The 19,424-nt window shown below is 35.9% G+C and overlaps 4 protein-coding genes across 15 annotated transcripts in view; all 4 read right to left on the bottom strand.

The window, feature by feature from the left end:
• Positions 1–3,609, bottom strand: part of LOC111456584 — a 10,768-nt gene extending 7,159 nt beyond the window's left edge. The window contains exons 1-7 of one of the 5 annotated variants that reach the window (XM_023098514.1): positions 3,473–3,609; positions 3,328–3,396; positions 3,127–3,229; positions 1,253–1,321; positions 1,007–1,123; positions 833–906; positions 468–570 (exon numbers count right to left, since the gene is read on the bottom strand). In XM_023098514.1, the coding sequence (XP_022954282.1) occupies positions 468–570; positions 833–906; positions 1,007–1,123; positions 1,253–1,321; positions 3,127–3,229; positions 3,328–3,391 (530 nt within the window). In that variant the 5' untranslated portion in view covers positions 3,392–3,396; positions 3,473–3,609. The other 4 variants (XM_023098515.1, XM_023098518.1, XM_023098517.1 and 1 more) reach the window with 4 other exon arrangements.
• A 1,350-nt stretch (positions 3,610–4,959) lies between these two features.
• Positions 4,960–11,106, bottom strand: LOC111456582. Of its 4 annotated transcripts, none has more exons than XM_023098511.1 (8): positions 10,820–11,106; positions 10,338–10,459; positions 10,038–10,261; positions 9,747–9,895; positions 8,958–9,037; positions 6,990–8,798; positions 6,195–6,342; positions 4,960–5,880 (listed from the first exon to the last, which is right to left on the bottom strand). In XM_023098511.1, the coding sequence occupies exons 4-8, from the start codon at positions 9,886–9,888 to the stop codon at positions 5,168–5,170; spliced, it is 2,892 nt and encodes a 963-aa protein (XP_022954279.1). In that variant the 5' UTR covers positions 9,889–9,895; positions 10,038–10,261; positions 10,338–10,459; positions 10,820–11,106; the 3' UTR covers positions 4,960–5,167. The 4 variants fall into 4 exon arrangements, with proteins under 4 accessions (XP_022954279.1, XP_022954280.1, XP_022954281.1 ...); XM_023098512.1 differs by having other exon boundaries at positions 10,379–10,459; XM_023098513.1 differs by having other exon boundaries at positions 10,379–11,106.
• A 2,823-nt stretch (positions 11,107–13,929) lies between these two features.
• Positions 13,930–17,956, bottom strand: LOC111456585. Of its 5 annotated transcripts, XM_023098522.1 has the most exons (8): positions 17,864–17,956; positions 16,844–16,951; positions 16,510–16,644; positions 16,098–16,223; positions 15,682–15,753; positions 15,271–15,355; positions 15,135–15,192; positions 13,930–15,058 (listed from the first exon to the last, which is right to left on the bottom strand). In XM_023098522.1, the coding sequence occupies exons 1-8, from the start codon at positions 17,895–17,897 to the stop codon at positions 13,949–13,951; spliced, it is 1,728 nt and encodes a 575-aa protein (XP_022954290.1). In that variant the 5' UTR covers positions 17,898–17,956; the 3' UTR covers positions 13,930–13,948. The 5 variants fall into 5 exon arrangements, with proteins under 5 accessions (XP_022954290.1, XP_022954288.1, XP_022954289.1 ...); XM_023098520.1 differs by having other exon boundaries at positions 15,135–15,355; XM_023098521.1 differs by having other exon boundaries at positions 15,135–15,355; positions 16,098–16,220.
• Positions 17,957–18,853: 897 nt separating this feature from the next.
• LOC111456587 (glutaredoxin-C5, chloroplastic-like) overlaps positions 18,854–19,424 on the bottom strand; it is a 3,514-nt gene continuing 2,943 nt past the window's right edge. Inside the window, exons 4-5 of the mRNA XM_023098527.1 lie at positions 19,233–19,259; positions 18,854–19,120 (exon numbers count right to left, since the gene is read on the bottom strand). Coding sequence (XP_022954295.1) covers positions 19,044–19,120; positions 19,233–19,259 — 104 coding nt within the window. The 3' untranslated portion in view covers positions 18,854–19,043. The remainder of the gene's footprint in view (positions 19,121–19,232; positions 19,260–19,424) is intronic.

Raw genomic sequence — 19,424 nt, 5'->3', positions numbered from 1 at the left:
TTTTTTTTTTTTTTTTTTTTTTTTTTTTTTTTTTTTTTTTTTTTTTTTTTTTTTTTTTTTTTTTGGTAAGTTTGTACTGATATTGAGGGAGCTATTTTTTGTGCTTTTCTCCGGTAAAGACCCTACTTTAAATTCCAAGTCCATTTCAATGTTAGATTGTAGTTGGAAGGGCACTTTTCTGTTATTATGTATGTCCTAAGAAGACATAGGCATAAATTAGATTAAATCACAACGGATAGTCTTAAATGTGTGGATTTGAATGGCATTAGCAGTAGAACCTCTATAAGACATTGAGCACATCAAGAAAACCCAGTAGTACAAATTCAATCTGAAGAAGCAGCATTAGTAAATGCTCAATAAGTGAATAAGTATAGCGCCCACGTGTTGTCTATGTCTAAGTTAACGAAATGCATCCAGCTGCCAACTTGTATATGGAACCAAGTTAAATGCCATAATGAAGAACTTACTGAGCATAGCACCCAAACTGTTGGCAATGATAGCTTAGTTTTCTATACTTTCCACACCATAAATGAACAGATCCTTCGCTGGCAATATATTTCAGCATAGAATCTGCAAAAGAAAGGGGGGTAAGCTACTGGACGTATTTCACCTTTCACCTCACTCAATGTCGAGTGACAACTTTTAACCATGTTTACCCATAAGCTAGATGCATAAGGGCTTTGAATTTTTGCCCAATATATACCCTTTCATTTGATCTATAAAAGTATGGTTTCTCGTTTATTATAAAAAAATAACTAACGGTAGAAGAATGTTCCACCGAATTACCATACAACACTTATAAAAAATAAAAAAAATAAAACATCATTATCACCTGACATCTCTATTTCTCCAATACATTTAGAAAAAGATGGTACTGAGGCTATTTCTGCCGCTTCATCCAGGCAACTGCTTTTTATGGTTGACATGCAAAAAAGTTCAAACCATAAATATAAGATGAATCAAGAGTCATTGAGAACAAACACGCCATCTTTTCAGGTAGGTATACCTTTGCAAGTGCCTCTCCCAATACATCTGCTGCCAATCAACAGCCTGGATAGTATCAGTTAGCTTTGACCATCGTAAATTGAAATTCTTCTTCCACGCTAAATTAAAATTACGGTACCTATAAAGTTATACTTGCATCATTAAGGCAGTGGTTTTCTTTTCTCTTCCTTCCCGAATATTTTACCCTCATTACACCTCAACCAAGAAAAACAAGATGCTAAACTAGAATATGGTGAAATTGAAAAACCTTCTGCGCTTCCGCCCATCCTTAGGGAAATCATTATCATATTCATCTTCATTCTGGAGCTCAAATGGCCTGCTCAAGGAATATTATATAAATTTAAGTCCACAGCTCACACTTGAAAATGGTTGTTACTGAAGTGATGTATCATTGTTATTTTTCAGATTCTCATTGAAATTGTTCCAAATGTTCAAAATTACAAAATCATCAGACTGGAAGATAGTTCATTATCAAAATAATAATAATAATAATAATAATAATAAATAATAAATAAAACATCGGGCTAGAAGATAGTTGGCATGTTCAAAATTGGGGGAAATTTGATGGAGTTTGTGTAACTCAACTTCCTAACATCAAATCAGTGGGATAGGAAGGAAACGTTAATTGAAAGTTCAATCAGGAAATTCTCTCGCAACCACTCAAAGAATATGCCAATGTGAAAGTAATAAACGAAGTGTCTTTTAATTTTTTATCTTTTGTTAATGGAAAATTCAAATTTTCGCTGAGATTAAAAAAATACAAGACTTACTACGGCCAGATAAACCAACAAAAAGAAAGGCTTACAAAAGAAGCCACACAAGACCTTGTCGCCTAGGAAGGGTTCCAGTTCAAGAGAATAAGACAAAAGGGATAATTACAAAATTCTTTCTACACGAACGCCCAAAGTAAGGGATTAAATCTAGCTACATACGCCCAAATTATCATGGCTTCAGAAGAAAAACCAAATCCGAGAAACCAAGAAAAACTCAATCACCCATCTGTATGTACCAACTTCTTGTTAGTTTCTAAGACTTCACGAAAACCAAATCACCTTTAATCCAAGACATAAATCTAAAGACAGAAACTTCTTCCTCGCATTCTCTCAATCCCCTTTTCCCCATTTCATTTCCCAAGTCCTCATTTCTTCCCATCATCCCAATCCTCATAATCTCTTCAAAATCATTTTGTCACTGCACATTTGGATTCTTCAATCACAATTTTTCAGTCTCCTCTATTGCAGAATAGGAGTGAAAAAGAATCTTCACTCATTTGGCATTGATGGTCTTTTTGTTGGATTTTTCTATTATGGGTCTTTCTTGGGTTGTTCTTCTTACAAGTCTTATGCGCAGCTCTTGAGCAAATGTTTCTCTGTAGTTTTGATGGTCACTGAGAATTAATTTTGCATTTTGGTAATTGATTTTTGTCCCTGGTTCTATGAATAATCAGACGAAGAAATAAATGGGTGGAGTAGGTGATAACGCACATGGTGAGTTATTAGTCTCACGCAGCATATGAACTTAGGATTCAAAAACCACCTTTCGCTCAAGCTATATATTAAGGCACAAGCTTGTTTAAATCATGCTATCAACTTACTAATCTCACAGACCCCATGAACTTAGGGTTCGGAAATCCACCTTTCACTCAAGCTATACACTTATTTTTACCCCTAACCAAACACAAATTATAAAGGCTCACTTTTTCTCTTCTTCCACACAATCCAAAGATAGGCAAAACAAATTCCCAACTCAAGCTACATAAATATACCCTCAGTGTCAAATAAATCAGTGTTTGACACACCCAATAGATGAAACATCATGATTGTAGCAGAAAATTGCGCATTAACAACGATACTTTGCTTTAAATGATGCTTCACAGAAACATCTACCTGAAAGTTCAACATATATAGCTCTCACTGGTTAAGCATATCTTTCTCCGGGTTGAAGGTTCAAACTTCCCCTTTCATATTTGTTGAACTCGAAGAGAAAATCAATAAAATAAAGGTTTCCAGTTCAAAATTTTATGCGATACTCATACACACTAAAAAAACCACGTGGATATGACAGTCTTCAATCATCCTAAATGATAAGATTTGATTAGTTAATTAGGGTAGGACGACGTACATTCCAGACTGTAAATTCTGCAAAGCCAACGGTGGCAGCTGCGAAGCCAGGGCATCCAACAGGTCGGGAGGAAGGTCATAGACAGCCGGTGGAACGTCATCCCCTAACAGTCAAAAAGAACAACGGATTGAGAAAACACAGCAGAAAAATGAATGCGGAGGAAAAGAGTATAAGTAGCACAAGAACTACGGAGATGATTACTTCGAACGATCTCGTCTCTGACTAGGGCTGTGCATAGAAAGAGCAGCGAAGGAGCTTCAGCCATGAAAACTGGAATGGAAAAGAACAGAGTTGGAAATGGAACTGGACAATGGTCAGCGGGGAGTTCGAGATTAGGAATTATTACCGAAGAAAGACGGACACCGGAATTGTACGGCGGAAGAGGAGAAATAGCGGCGGAGACGGCGTTTTCACGGCATTCAGCCACCAAGAACAGATCAAAATTATATTTTATTTTCTGTGTTACTTTGTGCAAATATCTGACAACCATTGAATTAATAAAATATCTCTAATTTTTTTTTCTAATTTTATCTCCAAACTATTCCTAAATTTACAAAAACTTTAATAATTCCATAATTTTTTATAAAAATAATTTAAGATACCATTTATTAAAAAAAAATTTAAAACTGTCAATCGACCCTTAATAGATTATCTTAACATTATTTTAGAAAGTTCATAAATTTTTAAGGATGTTTTTTAAGTTTTAAATAAATTTAAAGGTATTTACCCTTCAACTACTTTAACTTATTTGCTTGTGATTAGTGGAGAGAACACCCGAACTAGATTTCTTGTCAAATTGAGATTCTTTAGTTTTCTTCTTCACACCCGATCATAAAATTGCTTGTTGAATTTCCAAGAGCGTGTTGCTCAATCCCGGTCATGTTAGCTTCACATGAAAGTCTTTAGAAAAAGACTTAAAAGACACTCATCACTCGGCCTCTTTCCTATTCTGATTCTGCTTTGCCGTTTATTAAGAGACAAGTCCCTTGGAAGCAACCCACCTTTATTCATCTCTACCAGCTGCCATACAACCCTGACATCCATGTACTGAGTCGTCAAATGAGCCACGTTAATCAAACACAAATTTATACGCATTGGCCCCGAAGTACCCATTTCCAGAAGGCCCTAATGAAAGACCCGAACCTACATGAACAGGCGCGCTCCCGCTCCCGCTCCACTGAGTCTGTATGTACAGCATGATAGAGCGAGACAAAAGGGCCAGTATGCATTAAGTGCAATGGAAACAGCACATGTGTGAAGCCACATATATTGTTACCAAATGAATTAATGAAATGGGGCCGCCTTACCTTACACGTTGCTCTGCTACCCATTGTCATTCCGACTTCCAACTTCTCTTTCTTATTTCTATGTCCTTTCTTTTTTGTATCCATACGCTCATTGGTTTGCATATGGATTTGCCTGCAATTTTACACCAAACTTCACAATCCCAACTCATCACAGTTCCCAACTTAACCACTAGCATGTGCTCGAATCAAATCCAGTACCTATAATTTGGTAAGATCTTCTAAAAACCACTGTCATACGCAAACGAGCACTTGAATGAAAACTATATTAAGACAACAAACCTATGCTATTGTCTCACGAAAACAAGGTCTTTACTTATTAACCATATAAATCAAAGCTACAAGTCTTTCCTTGAAATGTTCGGACCGATGTTTGCATCCTTAACATGCCCCTCTCTATCAATTCGAAGACGAATAAAAACCGAAGACAGGATCATAAGGACTAAAATGTTAATATAAGAATGAGATTAAAACATCTAATACACAGCAGATAAAGAAAAGAGGAATGAGAAGAAGAAACAGTAGGACAGTGAGTGAAAATGATTCTATTGCTGGTAGATATTTGATAGTCTTATTAGCTAGAAAGAAAATGGGCAGTCCAAAATATACAGCAGAAGAGGAGTCGGTAGAGAGAGGATGGTAAAATGCACACAAAGAAAAATGGCACAAATTATTTGGGGCTGTAATATGAAAAACTATAATATATATTAATAAGAAGAATAAATCAGAAAGGATGGTCATGGGCAGGCACCTGTCAAATCAAGCAGTGTCTCTTCCACAAGTTGTTCCAGCAATTGCCCTTCTATTTCCTTCCCTAAATCATCCATTTCCTCTTGTAACTGCTGAGTCCAGCCCTTCCCTACAACCTCCTTCCCAACTACCCTCTCCACCACCAGGCTGTAACTGTCCCCAATCTCACAACCAACACACTGAGTATCCCACGACAGCCAATCCTTCAATCTGTCCCACACAAGGTCCACCAAAGGTTGTGAGAGAGCACCAGCATGAACACAGTTGGAAGACGTCGCCATCGTGCTCATGTCTGACCGAAAGCCTGTGATTTCAATCAAGACTGCATTGACGCTGTCAAAGATGAGCTTCCAGTTTGATCTTGATTGCCTTCTTTTCGCCTCCTGTTCTGGTTCTTTATCACTTAGGTTGGCGAAGTTGTTTCTCAGTGATGGATCCAATGGGTTTTCGAGTGAATGCCATCTTGAGAAAAATGAGTTGCACTGCACACTGTCATCGATGTTAGCTGCCGAGAGTAGACTTCGAACAAGGCCGAGCCACTTTTGTTCCTCTTCTTCTCTATCTTCACATGCTAATGAGGGTTTAAACAAATATGGATCTGCATTCTCCGAATACATGTCTTCCCACTTCAAAGTTCGAGAAATGGATTCTATGTGAGGCGATTTGTCAATTAAGCTGGACTTCGTTAGCACTTGAATTCCTGGAAAAATAGACAAAATCAAGAAACAGCATATGTACAACTCTAAACAAAATTCTAAAGAAATAGGTTTTAGCTCAAAGTCAAACAGTAATTTTAGTCCCGATTTCGTTTTCTTTCTTATGTGAAAGTTCCACCATCAATCAAATTGCCCAAACCTTCCACCGATGCTCAATTGCATCGAACTAGAAGTTTCCCAAATTTAAGCGGAAAGGACAGATTTGAAACTAATCATTCATTTTGAGATCCAACTTCGAAACTGAATTAAGTATAGCCAAGTCCTATCTGTGCATGGATAGTTAAGAGAGTACGAGTACCTATGGAGTTTGGCTTCATATGTCCAGAAGACGCACGCATGATGTCATCATCGTCGAATGGCGGTTCTAAAACAGAGCATGGACTTGGATGGTCTGGGATCTCATTGGCATTTCCAGGTATCAAGTGTCTTGAGAAAGGCAACCCTGCCTGGAAAATTTAAATTTAGTTCTGTAAGTAAATTGATTAATGAGAGATTATTTTGCAAACTACTAGAGGCAACAGCCAGCAATAATGCATTAAGAACTAGGCTACATAGTGCTACAACGTTACCGAGAGTTACAAAGGCCGAAACTACTAGAGGCTGGAAAAATTAGATGTCAACAATTATCGGACTTCCAATTTGAAAATTTTGAATTTCTTCACTCCATATAGAACAGTAACAATCAGAAATTCAGACACCATATTTTTTATCCACAAAGCATAACAGAACACCACTTCCATATCTGTTCTTGTTACAGATACTTATTCAAAATCCATCATGTTCCTGTTCAAGTATTCAGGGAGTCCTAAGTGGCCCTGAATCATAACTACTTAATTATACCAGTGGCTTATAACATACTTCAGCCAACCATTCTGAACGGTTAGAATGATGCCCGGCACAACATGTTAACTAAGTAGGTAGACAAGCTTAGGAAGAAAAATCAGAAAACACAGAGTAGGGGAAATTTTGATGTTCACGAAACTAAACATAGTTGTGATCAAATGAATATAACAACCTTGCCTAATATGCTACTTGCGTGGAAGTAATTACTGAATGAAGACACATGCAAATCCTATATAAGAAGATAAATTACCTCAAGAGAGACCACACCCAATTTGTTGGTTAAACCCGGAGATGTCTCTGATGATCCACACAGAGCAGAAGATGAGCATTCTTCAAGACGACTATTGTTGACACAAGGTGCATCATCACCAACCCTGCCGGGAGGTAGAGAAGGCCCAAGTGTTTCCGCAACAGAAGTATCCAATTCCTCCTTACACTGAGATGCATTACGTTTTTCTTTGCTGAGTTTCTTATTCCTAGAGAAAAAAAAGCTAGAAATTTTTCCTTTAAATGATGATTTAACTTTCGTCGGACTAGCTTTCTCCGTGGTGACATCTGCCATAGTAGAATGTGGAGCTTCAAAACCTAGTCTGGTACTTGACATCAGAGGAGACACAGGGGCAGACTTCGACCTCTGGAGACTTCTAGGAGAGCTTCCAATGTCTTCCTTACTGAAATCAGTACTTAAGCAGGATGCAAACTCCCTCCGTTCTTCTTCCTCATTGGTTATCCGATCAACAGATTCAACAGACTTTTTTGGATCTGACAAAGAGAGCATCTCGCCCAAGGTACTAGAGCTTCTCCTTACATGCCTTGGTTCATGAGAATTGGCATTTGATGCCATCATTGACCATCTTTCTGAGAGGCGCTTCTTGGCTTCTCGGCAAACTGATGACTCTGGAGAACATGAAATACGGCTAATGGAAGAAATAGAATAAGGGCTATCAAATTTGTTAACATAGTCCCAAGAATGCCTGGAAGACGGTGACATTAATTCTAAATCACTGAGATCCCCCCCTGCATACCCATTCTCTGACTTGTAAAATGAACTCTCATCACCAGTATAACCATTGGAAAAGAGAGAAGAGATCAAAGTTTCATCCCTTCGTTGCCCCATTTGATCTTCACTCAGCTGTTCAGAAATCTCAGTTGCTACTTCCCTAGATTCTGGCACCTCAACATCCTCAACTTCCTCGTCAAAATTTCCAGATGTTTTATTAGGTGAGGAGCAAGGTTGTTGAGTTATCACGGTTCTAACAGCATGATTCTTACCAATGTTGGGCTTCAATACCACTATTCGGGTGGGTTGAACATATTCATCAAATCTCTGGTTTGACAAAGTAGGCACATTACTGGACTTTTCACAAGCAGTCGATTGGCAAACCAGAGCTGGTTTTTTCATCTGATTCTCACATCTCTTCCCTGTCTCAGAAATGTTTTCAGTACCAACCAACTTTGAGGGCCTAAGGATTGTGATACACTTCTTCTCGGGAGATGTAGGGAGTGAACAAAGTTGAAAACTATGCTGAGAAAATAAGGAATTGGGTTCTTGCAAAAATTTGACGAACAATTCTTTGTTAGAGCTGAGAACTTCTAAGGCATCTTGGAATTCTTTAGACTGCCTAAGTTTCTCATCCGTAGCTAGACGTTTTGCTTCAGTGAATTTCTGACGAACAAGAGCCATCTTTTTTTCATCAATATTTTTGTCAAAACTTCCATAGTGCAATTTTTCTCTATCGTAATTTGTTTTTAAACATTGCTGCCATATTCCATGAACGTCTACAGAACTTTGATGAATTTGACACAGAGCTCCCTTCTCTGAATGGTCATCAACTTGTTCCGTACATTCCAGTGGCAACCTAGATTCTTTAACTGTACACCAGGGACCTCTTGAAGGTGTTTTATTAGGAGCTGAACCAAGCTGCTCGGGCAGAGTATCTAGACCCATCAACTTCGCAACAACATTTGGGGGAGCAATCTTAGACTCAGCATCTTTTGACATTTCCTGGTCTATGAGCATCTTCATAGGCGTTCGGTTTGCCTTCCCAATTGAATGTCCCTACAATGCAATAATAAACCAAACTTCTTACACAAATAAAAAAAAGGAAAACAAAAATCTCAACTACATGGGTAGAAAATGGACATGTAGTGCATGAACTTTTCATGCTTCAGACAATATGCACCAATGTACTGTTAACCAAGTGTGCTAACAATTTACCAGTCCATCCTCTATCTGACTATCTCGGGAGGGACTCGACATAATTGCTGCATCTGAGTGGCTTCTTGTGAGTACAGAACCTGCCAAAAACCATGTCAATGTCAACAATTTTGGCTCATTAACAAACACAACTGACAAAAGAGAACACTGGTCAATCCAATGGCATCATAAGCAGGAGCTTTAAACATCACAAAAATATACGAGAAAAAGAAAACAATTCTACTATTTCAAACTTTCCAACCGCTCATCAGAAGATTTTTTTTACTTAACCGTACATTAAGCTTAAAATTTTTGCTTTATGTTTCTATTCTACTTCTACCGACCGGGCAGGATGAGTTCTGCAATATGTGACACATTAACAAACGTGACCAAGAGCAAACTAGCTTTTTTAATCGGCCAATTTGATATCATGAGTTATTGATCAGCGAAGAGGGAAAAATCAATAAAAAGCGCATATCCATAGCACCAATTAAGCTTTGAAGTTCGAAACTTGGCAAAACCATATGGGGCAACCAAATTCATGAGCAATCATCAAATGAAAAGATAATCAAGTTTACCCTTCACGCGTGTACTCAAAAAACCAAGATTTAAGAAATAAAAATTCAATAAAATTGAGAACAAAATTCATCCGTTGACTAATAAATCCGCATTAGCACCACCTACTAGTAGCAGACAGCCAAAGCTTCAAAGAAGAAATTATATAAATTTGGAAAACGATTAGAATGGAGACAATTATCAGAGACAAGCGTCGGTAGGAAAAAAACAAAGAAAAATAAAATGGGAAGTCACCATCACGATGCGGTTTATCCGTCAGGAGCTTGTTCCTACGGACGCCTGCACTCGAGTTAAACAGGTTTACCATTCTTCCCGCACATCCAGGGAAAGGTTTTTCCATATTATTATGGACTTTTCTTCTTTGAACCTCCTTCATTTGAACACTGTAAAAATAGGATTCCAACTAAATCAACAAGATATAGACCGGCTAATTTCTTCAAAAGGAACAGAGCGTATGTTCTAAGTTCTATTATTTTACAAGACAGGAAAAAATAATGGGAAATTATGCACAGAGTAGTTTCGTACCTTAAAGTTTCTGGCTTCAAGCTTCAGCCCCAAGAGAGAGAGAGAGCGAAAATTTGGAAGGTAAGATCCCAAGTTTCAAGAGGAAGAAGCCAACGACCATATGAACACAGAGAGAAGACGAGAGAGAGAGAGAGAGAGAGAGTCGAAAGAGTATTTAAAGAGGGGAAGAAACCATCCCTTCAATCGACACAGGACAAAGAACTGAGCAATGCAGACGGAAAATTCTGCATGTTTACACGAAGCATCACATAAATTATTACGTCACAGCTCGATAACCCAAGAAACTTTCAAATTCCACACTTAATTTAACGCTGTTGAGTTCTCTGGGGGAAGGAGCTCACTGATCGAGGTTTCATAGAACTCAAAATTCAACTCGACGTTCAGAATCAAAGTCTAAGAAGCACCGGGATCGAGAATTCCCCCTACAAGAAAAGCAAAACAGCAGAATGACATGAACAGAAGCAAAGAAGCAAAACCCAGCAATCAGTAACCGATAATCCGAAGATTAAACAGAAAAAGTGACACGCAGTTATCAGTAAGTCAATTCAAAACCACAATTAACTCCCGAAACTAAAAAGGAGCAAGTATAGAGATAGAAAAGGAGAATCTAGTTTAAAAAATTAGCAAGGAAAGAAAAAGGAAAAGCTGCAATTGATTCAGGCAGAAAGAGAGTGAGATTCGAAAGCAGCTGAAAGGGAGAAGAGCTTCGGGAAACGAGAGATCGAAAGGGAAACATAAAAATGCAGAAGAATTAAACAGCAGCGGCGGAGTAAAGAACCAACCAACATTCTGACACAGAGAGAAGCATTCCACAGAGTGTGATTGAGAAGCTGAAAAGGAGTGAGGTGGGAGCCGAAGGAGCGACAGAAAATCTCGTCGGAAAGTTGGCCGGAGATGCGGCCGGGATCTATGATCAAGTGAGAAAGACGAAGAAGAAGCAAATTGCGTACTCGTGCGGGAGGGTATAAGTTGTATCTCTCTCTCCCTCTCTTTCTCTCTCTCTCCACCGACTCGCCGTCGGACTTGAAAACATTTTATAAAATATGATTTACTTTATGCTTTCGATTACGAACCAAACCGTGTATTGGTATTTGGTAATTTGGCGTTGAGAATGGTTTTTGTTTATTAAATTTTGTGAATTTTGTCTTTATATTGTAATATTCTGTCTATATTAAGTTTCCAAATCTATTTTTGTATATACAATTTTTAATTCTTTTTTTTATATACAAAATTTTTAATTCTTTCTTTTTTATATATAAAAGTTTTTAAATCTTTTTTTTATATAAAAGTTAAAGAATTTATTTAATCAATATTATGACAATGATAAAAAAAAAAAGATCGAATTTAAAGTCTATAAATTTATTTTTATTTTTAATTTAAAGGTTAAATAGATAAAATGTTGCACATAATTTAAATTGATAATAATTTAATTTATTTTTTAATAATTTAAATTAGATGAAAATCTACCTATCATTATTGATATTTTTTACCCTTTTTTTTTACAATGATACTTTGGTTTACTTTTAGACAATAACAACTTTTTATTATACCGTTGGAATAATTAATGTTATCCCTCACATGTAATTAATCATTTTATTACCATAAAAAGGTAGGTTGATTTGATTGGGCGGATTTAATTTTTTTTTTTTTTAAAACTCAATTTGGGTCTTTTTTTTTTTTTTCTTTTTACTAAATTTGAATATTTTATTTTATTTTATTTTGAGGTTGTGAGAGGGTTTCATATTTTGGTTTTTGTATGAATATTTTCCCAATATATTGTGAAATATAATTTTTAAAGACTCAAACTTCAATATTACAACGTACTATTTCATACACACAAAGTGAAGCGGGTAGAGATTTGAATGGGGTAGGGGGCAAAATGAGAAATATAATCCTCATCCATGCCTTCATTTGGCGAGTGAAAAAAAGTCTTTTCTCACTCCCTCCCATATTTCGAGTTTAAACGATGATTCTCTATTCCGTACGTACCAAATTCCCACGAGGTTGGGATATTTCTAGAGGCCAACAACATTCTTTGCTAAAAAATTGTTAGTTGAAATGAGTCTATTTCTAATGTATTATTTGCTAATAATACACTCATAATTGTTATTCGAATTTCACATTACATATTTCTCACAACAAATCAAAGGCATTGGGTAATGTTAAAGATCAACTTTGGGTGGAAATGGTCAGGTTTTTTTAATCATGGTTAATTATTTAATAAAAAAAAAAGCTAATTAATATGTATTCATTCTATTAAAGTCCCTCTTACGTTTGTTACTCTCAAAATAATAATTTACAATAAAGTTTGTACCACCGATCAGTATTAAATTATATATATAATTATTTCCGTCTCCAATAAAATATAATATTGGTGGGAGAATATCCTATCGCCTAACATCTAATTTTTTCTGTCAAATTAATGTATGAATTAAGAATAGAAAAAAATGGTTAATTATTGAATAAATACATATATAGTTCCATCTACCTCCAGACATGGGAAGGACATGGGGTCCCATTTTATTTATTTGGTCACTATAAAATTACTATTTTTTTCCAACAATTTGTAGTTTATATATATATATATACAAATGAAAAATGTTTAGCTTGAGTTATAAAGTTGTTTTTATCCCATTAAAAGCATTTAATGAGATATTCATAGTGTTTTTATTAGATAGCCACAAAAATGGGGTCTAAAAATTATAAAAAATATTAGGAAATTTTTTCATTTAAAAAGAAAGGTATTCATTTTTCAGTGAATTTTGTTAATTTTAATAGTAAGAAGTGGATAATTGAACCTTATAACCTATTGGTGATGACGTATCGAGACTAAATTAGCTATACTGAAAGTACATAAGCCGAAATGAATCAAACCCGATAATATACCAATAAAAAAAAGCAACATTAAAAAAGAAAATATAAAAGCAAAAAAAAAAAAAAAAGTGAAAGCAACAGAGAGAGAAAAGAGAAAATTTGGTGTCTTCCAGTGTAATATGCTTTATAATATTTCCATACTTAAAGGGTCAAAACGACGCGGTTTTGACCTCAGAACAAAACAACCAGAAAATAATTCTCTATGTAATTTAATAGTTAATGAGTTTTAAATTATATCGTATTGATCTTAAATCAATTTTGTTTCATATTTCTTATGGATATATTAAAATTCTTAAACAAAATTAAAAAAAAATGCATTTAAATTAAAATATAGAAAAAAAAAAAGGAAATTTCGAACAACTTTTAAATTAGAATAATATGAAACTAATTAGGAATTTGACAATAATTAACGCATCCTAAAAAATGAGACACCAAAAGAAATAATAATTGGGGTATGGAATTTGGTGGAAAGGGAAGGGGGAATAAAGAGTCTTAGTCATGTATCATAACCACCACCTAACCACTCTGCCTTTGGTGGAACAAATGCAACCTTCAAAAATTCCATTAACCCCTCAAAAAGTCAATTTTTAGGTACATTTTCTTCTAATTTGTTTAATGCCAACCCATGTTACTCTCTACCAAATTTCTCTCTCAAAACAATAGTTTATTACAATATAACCCTACTTCAACTTAAATAAAACTTACTTGTGGCTCGACCAAAAGATAAAGGATTAAGGATTGAGAGAAGTCCCATATCGACTAATTAAGAGATTGATCATGGGTTTATAAGTAACGAATATATCTCCATGGGTATGAGATCTTTTTAGAGAAACTAAAAGCAAAGCCACGAGAGTTTATGCTCAAAGTGGACAACATCGTACCATTACGAAGGACTCTAATTCCTAACCTAAAGTTCATCTAAATCTAAATTCACCAAGGAAAGCAATTCATGGAGAAATTGAGAGTTTATTTCTCTGTAAAATAGAAAGACAGGTCAAAAGAGGACACAAAGGATCAATTGTGAGTTGAACCTGGTGTCAAACGTAATCCATTTCAGTTATAGCGACATTTATTTCACTTCTAGTGACATCCCAGCTAAGTTTATCAGTCAGTAGAGAGCGTACCTTCCCTTCTTGAAAGAACGACTCGGGTTGGATGAAGAAGGGCTGTCCATATTCTGAACTGTCAATATTACATTCTTCATTGACAGGGGATGTTGGTCTCATTTCATCCAGTGGGTACTCAAGTAGATGGTAAGCTGTTTGGCAGTGCTCCTTTGAGCCTGAGAGGTATTTCCATCCAAAATCAAAGACGAAGCCAGAAGCACACATACTATCTAAAGAAGGATACCGGTGTTCGTCATCCAACGCATAATTCATATGCCAATTAGCACTTTGTGCACAGAAGAAGCCACAGATGCCACGGTCATCGACATAGTTATCGCACTGACTAAGACATTTGGGTACAGATGAGAAATTCAAATGCACGTTGTTGAGAGTGGCGTCTATACCTTCCTCTTTTTCTACATTAGGCCTACTTAACCCATGGATTTGATAGCTGGCTAAACTGGAGTATGGCAATGAATATAAGTCCCTATGATTACTGGAAGGGAAAGGGGAAGAACAAAGTGCAACAGCACCAAAACTCTCGTGCAAGTTTGGCTGATGATCATCAGCGAACGAAATTGGTGGCTCAGCAAATGTGTGGAACTCTGTAAATTTAGAACTGTCATCTTTTATGTCGTCCGTATCCCAACCCAGCAGAAGAGGTTCCATCTCTTGCTTCCTTATGTGCAAAGGTTCACCTTGATCATAGAAACCGTATTGCTGGTTGAAAAGGGTGGAGATAAGTGGTCTATAGTTTTCAACTGCAGCAGTACTAGGTGAACTATTGGCATCAAGCAAAGTCATTTTCCCTTCTACATCACTGTCAAACTCCTTGGTCCTGTACTTAACGTGGAAGTTGTCATCATCGTTATTGGTTGAGAAATCAGAGTGGAAAAGAACTCTGCCTCTTGATTTATTCAAACGACAAGGCGATGAACTATTATTCAAACGATGCTCATAATCAAGCCTTGGCCAGCACCTTCCAGGCAACCATTGTAGTTTTTCCAAGTTATTATTAAACTGTCGAGAATCAGGTTCATTCTAAAGCCAGTAATTCAGAAAAGAATTAGAAAAAAAAAAGTTGAAGTTATTGGAAGATGGTAAAAGTGCATAATACCTTATACTGATTGCTTTCAGGTATAAGCCGACTAAGTAGAGTGGAAATAACACCATACCTGGACAAGTTCCAAAAAACTCCATAGTCGGATCCAGAAAGACGACGGGACAACAGATAGAACAAAGATGACTCTGACCTCTTCTCATATGATTCACCAGTTCCATGGAACGACATATTCTGAATGAACTGACGTAATTTCTGCCTCTTCCTACTAAAAATATCTGCATGAATATAAAGAGTACCTGATCAAATATGCTATCGTGACTATCCCATCTATCTTTCTAATGTAGACCACTAAATGAATGCATTACACATTAACGAACATGGCTCAGAATTTTTTAAGACTATAAGATCAAGGCTCCCCAACTCTGTTGAGAATGCAAAAATGGACCAAAAAAGAAACCATTGGAAAATGATAAGGAATATATGCATACACAAAAGACGAAACATTTGCTCATAAGAACTCAAAATTGTGATTCTCTATTTTTTTTTAAAAAAAAAAGAAGCAAGAAAAAGAGAGAGAACGAAACTCAGACGAAAGAATTACCATCATTTTCCACGTTTCTCTGTTTGCTCTGTATATCCTTAAATGTTTTATGAGCGTGCTTCACATCTACCTCTGCAATAAAACAAAGAGCACAAATTACTATTTGGAAACTGTTTTGTCTTCCTGTGGGATCTCATTTCATCATGTACTGCAAACCCAAATATCGATAAACAAATTGAGAGACATTACACTGATACATGCAATGTGTGAAAGAAAATCTCCGACTCATTTTGTATTGACAACTCATAATGTCTTAGTTCAGTACATGGATGAAAATGTATTTTTCCTATACATAGTATAGAGTTACAGAATACTGGGGACGACTTAATTATACATCTTCGTTCAATCTCATGTCAGGATGAATTAACAGAAAAGGGAATACCAAATATTAACGAGTGTCTGCTTTAAGTGCATACCTGAAATTTTGGATGAATTACCCAGGGGTAAATGCATCGAGTTAAAGTTAATAGGAGTAACATTCTCAACAAAAGGATGTGATGTGAAGTCTTCACGGCGATTTTCAACATGCCTTGCTCTCTCTGCTTGGAAACAAAATAATGGGTACAAGTTACAAGTTACTTCCAACTTTTATTGGGAGATATTGATATTATCATTTTTATGGTCGATTCCAAGAATGGGTTAAACTTGAAGAAAAAATACATGTCAACATTGAGCTGAGTGGAAGGTCTTAGCCTCACATGTGCAGATAAGGCAGACACTGGAAGTATAGTTCTTAAAAAGATCCACGTGTTCACATCCAAAGTATATATATATATATATGTATATTTGCTGCTAACACTGATATTGCAAGTAACGTTTATGTCTTACCTCTGAAATGATCAGTCGAGTTGAACTTCTTTGGTTGAAGTTCCTTTTGACGTTGAAGAGATGAACTGAATCTACGGTTTGCATCTTCCTTGAACTTCTTAAAAAATGCAAACTCAGAAGTTTTTGCATTATTTGCTGCTCATCGCTCCCATACAAGAAAACATATCAACATTTCAACTATTTAACAAGGATCATGCACTAATACAATAAGAAACTTAACTAGAACAAAACTCAAAAAAGAAAAAAAGACAGAGAACTGCGAACACTGGGAGCCTCGAATAGCTCGCTACTCTAGGGAAGTACAATTGAGAGTTGGGTAATGTAGAAAACTCACGGCATGTAACATGTCCTTTCAAGGATACGGGAGAAGTATCTCTTCTGCATGTCAAAGGTCTAGCACAATCAAGGTCTCCAACTTTTATTCTCTTCCGACAGTTACTATCTATAAGGAACGTTCATGAAGGATTTATCAAAATTATTACTCAAGTGAAGAAACTTTTGGAATCATTTAATTTTACTAAGTAGAAATTCACTTCCTGTAACAATTTAGAGAAAACAAGGATAACTGCAAAACGTAGTCACACAATAGCAAATGTAGCTTCTATGGTTTAAACGTTACTTCATACGCAAGGGTATCAATATGACATATTGAGGTTTATATATAAAGATGAATTTTTATTAAGACAACAGCCCCCTCCACGGTGATATGATATTGTCCACTTTGAACATAAGCCTGCATAATTTTACTTTTGATTTCTTATCTGAAAGGTCTCATATCACTGAAGACATTATTATCTACTTATATGCTCATTATTGACATTATTATCTACTTATATGCTCATTATTTGGGACTATGGTCAAACTCCCAACAAACTGGATGAAGAAAGCTAACGATAGCGGAGTACAGGAGAGACATTACTGATCAAAATATTGGATTTGTAATCAATTAAGGCAATTTTTACGTGCAGTTTAAAGAACAACAGGAGTACATACAAGATCACTTACGGCTTCTCATGACAGAATATACCAAATTACGTGAGAGAAAGATAACACAACATCAAACATTCATTAATGAAATGAAGTTGAGCTATAATTGGCCAGAAATGAAATCCATCGAGGCAACGAAATCGAACTAAACAACAATAGTAACTTAAATACATTGGAACCGGAATGAAATTATAAAAGAATAGTGGCAACAAACAAAACCGATCCTCTCAGGAACAAAATTCTTGAAAAAAAAATACTAAAAAATTAAACGGGGGAAAGCATGGTGTGTAATCGAGAATCAAAGCAACAGCAATATATGAAAATTAAAGAAACTCAAAAACATGATAAGGAAGAATCGAAGAAGAACCAGTAGAAATGGACGGTTTGAGATCACGCTTCATGGTAATGCGCGCCCTGTAAACGAGGGATTGTGGTTTCTGTGGAAAGAAAAAATTGGGCGCCAAAATGGTGGTACATAACAAGGAGAACACAGCGCTTTCAAGAACGTGTAAAAAGTTTTACTTAGATAATTAACTTTAATTAATTAATTAAATAAATAATAGATTTAATTTAATTTAATTTTAGAAAGTAGAATTATTAAAAAATAAATATGGTAGAAAATAGCCAAATGGAGAGTCATAGAATAAAATGAGTAATTAAACTAATATGCTAAAATGGTGGAATATATTTTTATTTAATGTAATTTCAAAATTGAGAATTAAAATTTAAATAATTTGAAAGTCTCTATAATATAAAGGAAATAAATTAATAAAATCAATTTGCATGTAAATATTCAAATGTTACTAAATAATAGATTAAATCTAATTACGTAAATATTTCTTTGGAAATTAAAATCTAAAATATATATATATATATATATATATATATATATATATATATATATATATATATATATGTTTTAGAGTAATTTGGAATAAAATCACATTTTGAAGAGAATTTTTATGCTAAGCTGGAAAAAAAAAAAAACTCAGTAAAAGACTAGATGGACTCACGAACTCCTATTTTCAGAAGATTGATTGTAAAATACCTCCAAATGTTGCAAAAACATCTAAATACCTTAAAAACAACACGAAGCAACTAGACCATAAAGAGAGTAGGGAGGATAACGCTATTGGCAAAGACCGTTTGAACGGAGGTGCGGAACGTGGTAAGACTGCGCCATAGGAGCATAGCATAGACGGGAAGGGGAGCTTGGACGGTAAACCAGGCAAAAACGTTGCAGGCGCGGAACGTGGTACGCCTGCGCCATAGGAGCATAGCATAGACAGGAAAGGGAGCCTGGACCGTAAACCGGGCAAGGGAGGCCAGGTCATTTGACGGAAATGGAAGGCTTTTCTTTCCAAATGGGAATAAAATGCTCTCTTATTTCATGCATAAACTGGAGATCCTTCCTTGAAACAAATGCATCCACAAATATCTTAAAATACATGTTCCTAACTAGAAACGCAAGTGTCACTCGAGGTAGAATTAAGAAAATCAACAGGTCAGTCACCAAATGGCTAAGAAAACAAAATGTGCCTAGAGCCTTATGTCTCTGTATTTTTAGCATTCGCTTCAGATAGCAAAGGCTCGAGCTCTCCTTTTCGGTATAGTTTCACAGTATCTGCAACACAACGGCGAGCACAAGCGACATCGATAATCAATATAAGTGAAGCAAGCAATGTATGTTTCCATTGAATGAAAGCTTTGGTAAAAAAAAAAAAAAAAAAATGTACCTGTACAACCGCCTATGTGCTTGCCCCCTGGCCACAGAAAGAGGTATGTGAGTTTAAACAATACTCGGTACGCGCACAAGAATATGATTTGGGGAAAAATCTTTAGATGACGAGACTCCATGAAATAGAACGGTAGTCGTTATTCGAAACAACACAAAGGGGCAGTATTTTTAAACACGGGGGGGGGGGGGG

Source organism: Cucurbita moschata, unplaced genomic scaffold, assembly GCF_002738365.1.
Source record: "Cucurbita moschata cultivar Rifu unplaced genomic scaffold, Cmos_1.0 Cmo_Scf00018, whole genome shotgun sequence".
Classification (NCBI taxonomy): domain Eukaryota; kingdom Viridiplantae; phylum Streptophyta; class Magnoliopsida; order Cucurbitales; family Cucurbitaceae; genus Cucurbita; species Cucurbita moschata.
The sequence above is the reverse complement of the archived record's forward strand: the minus strand, read 5'-3'. Positions and strand labels throughout refer to the sequence as shown.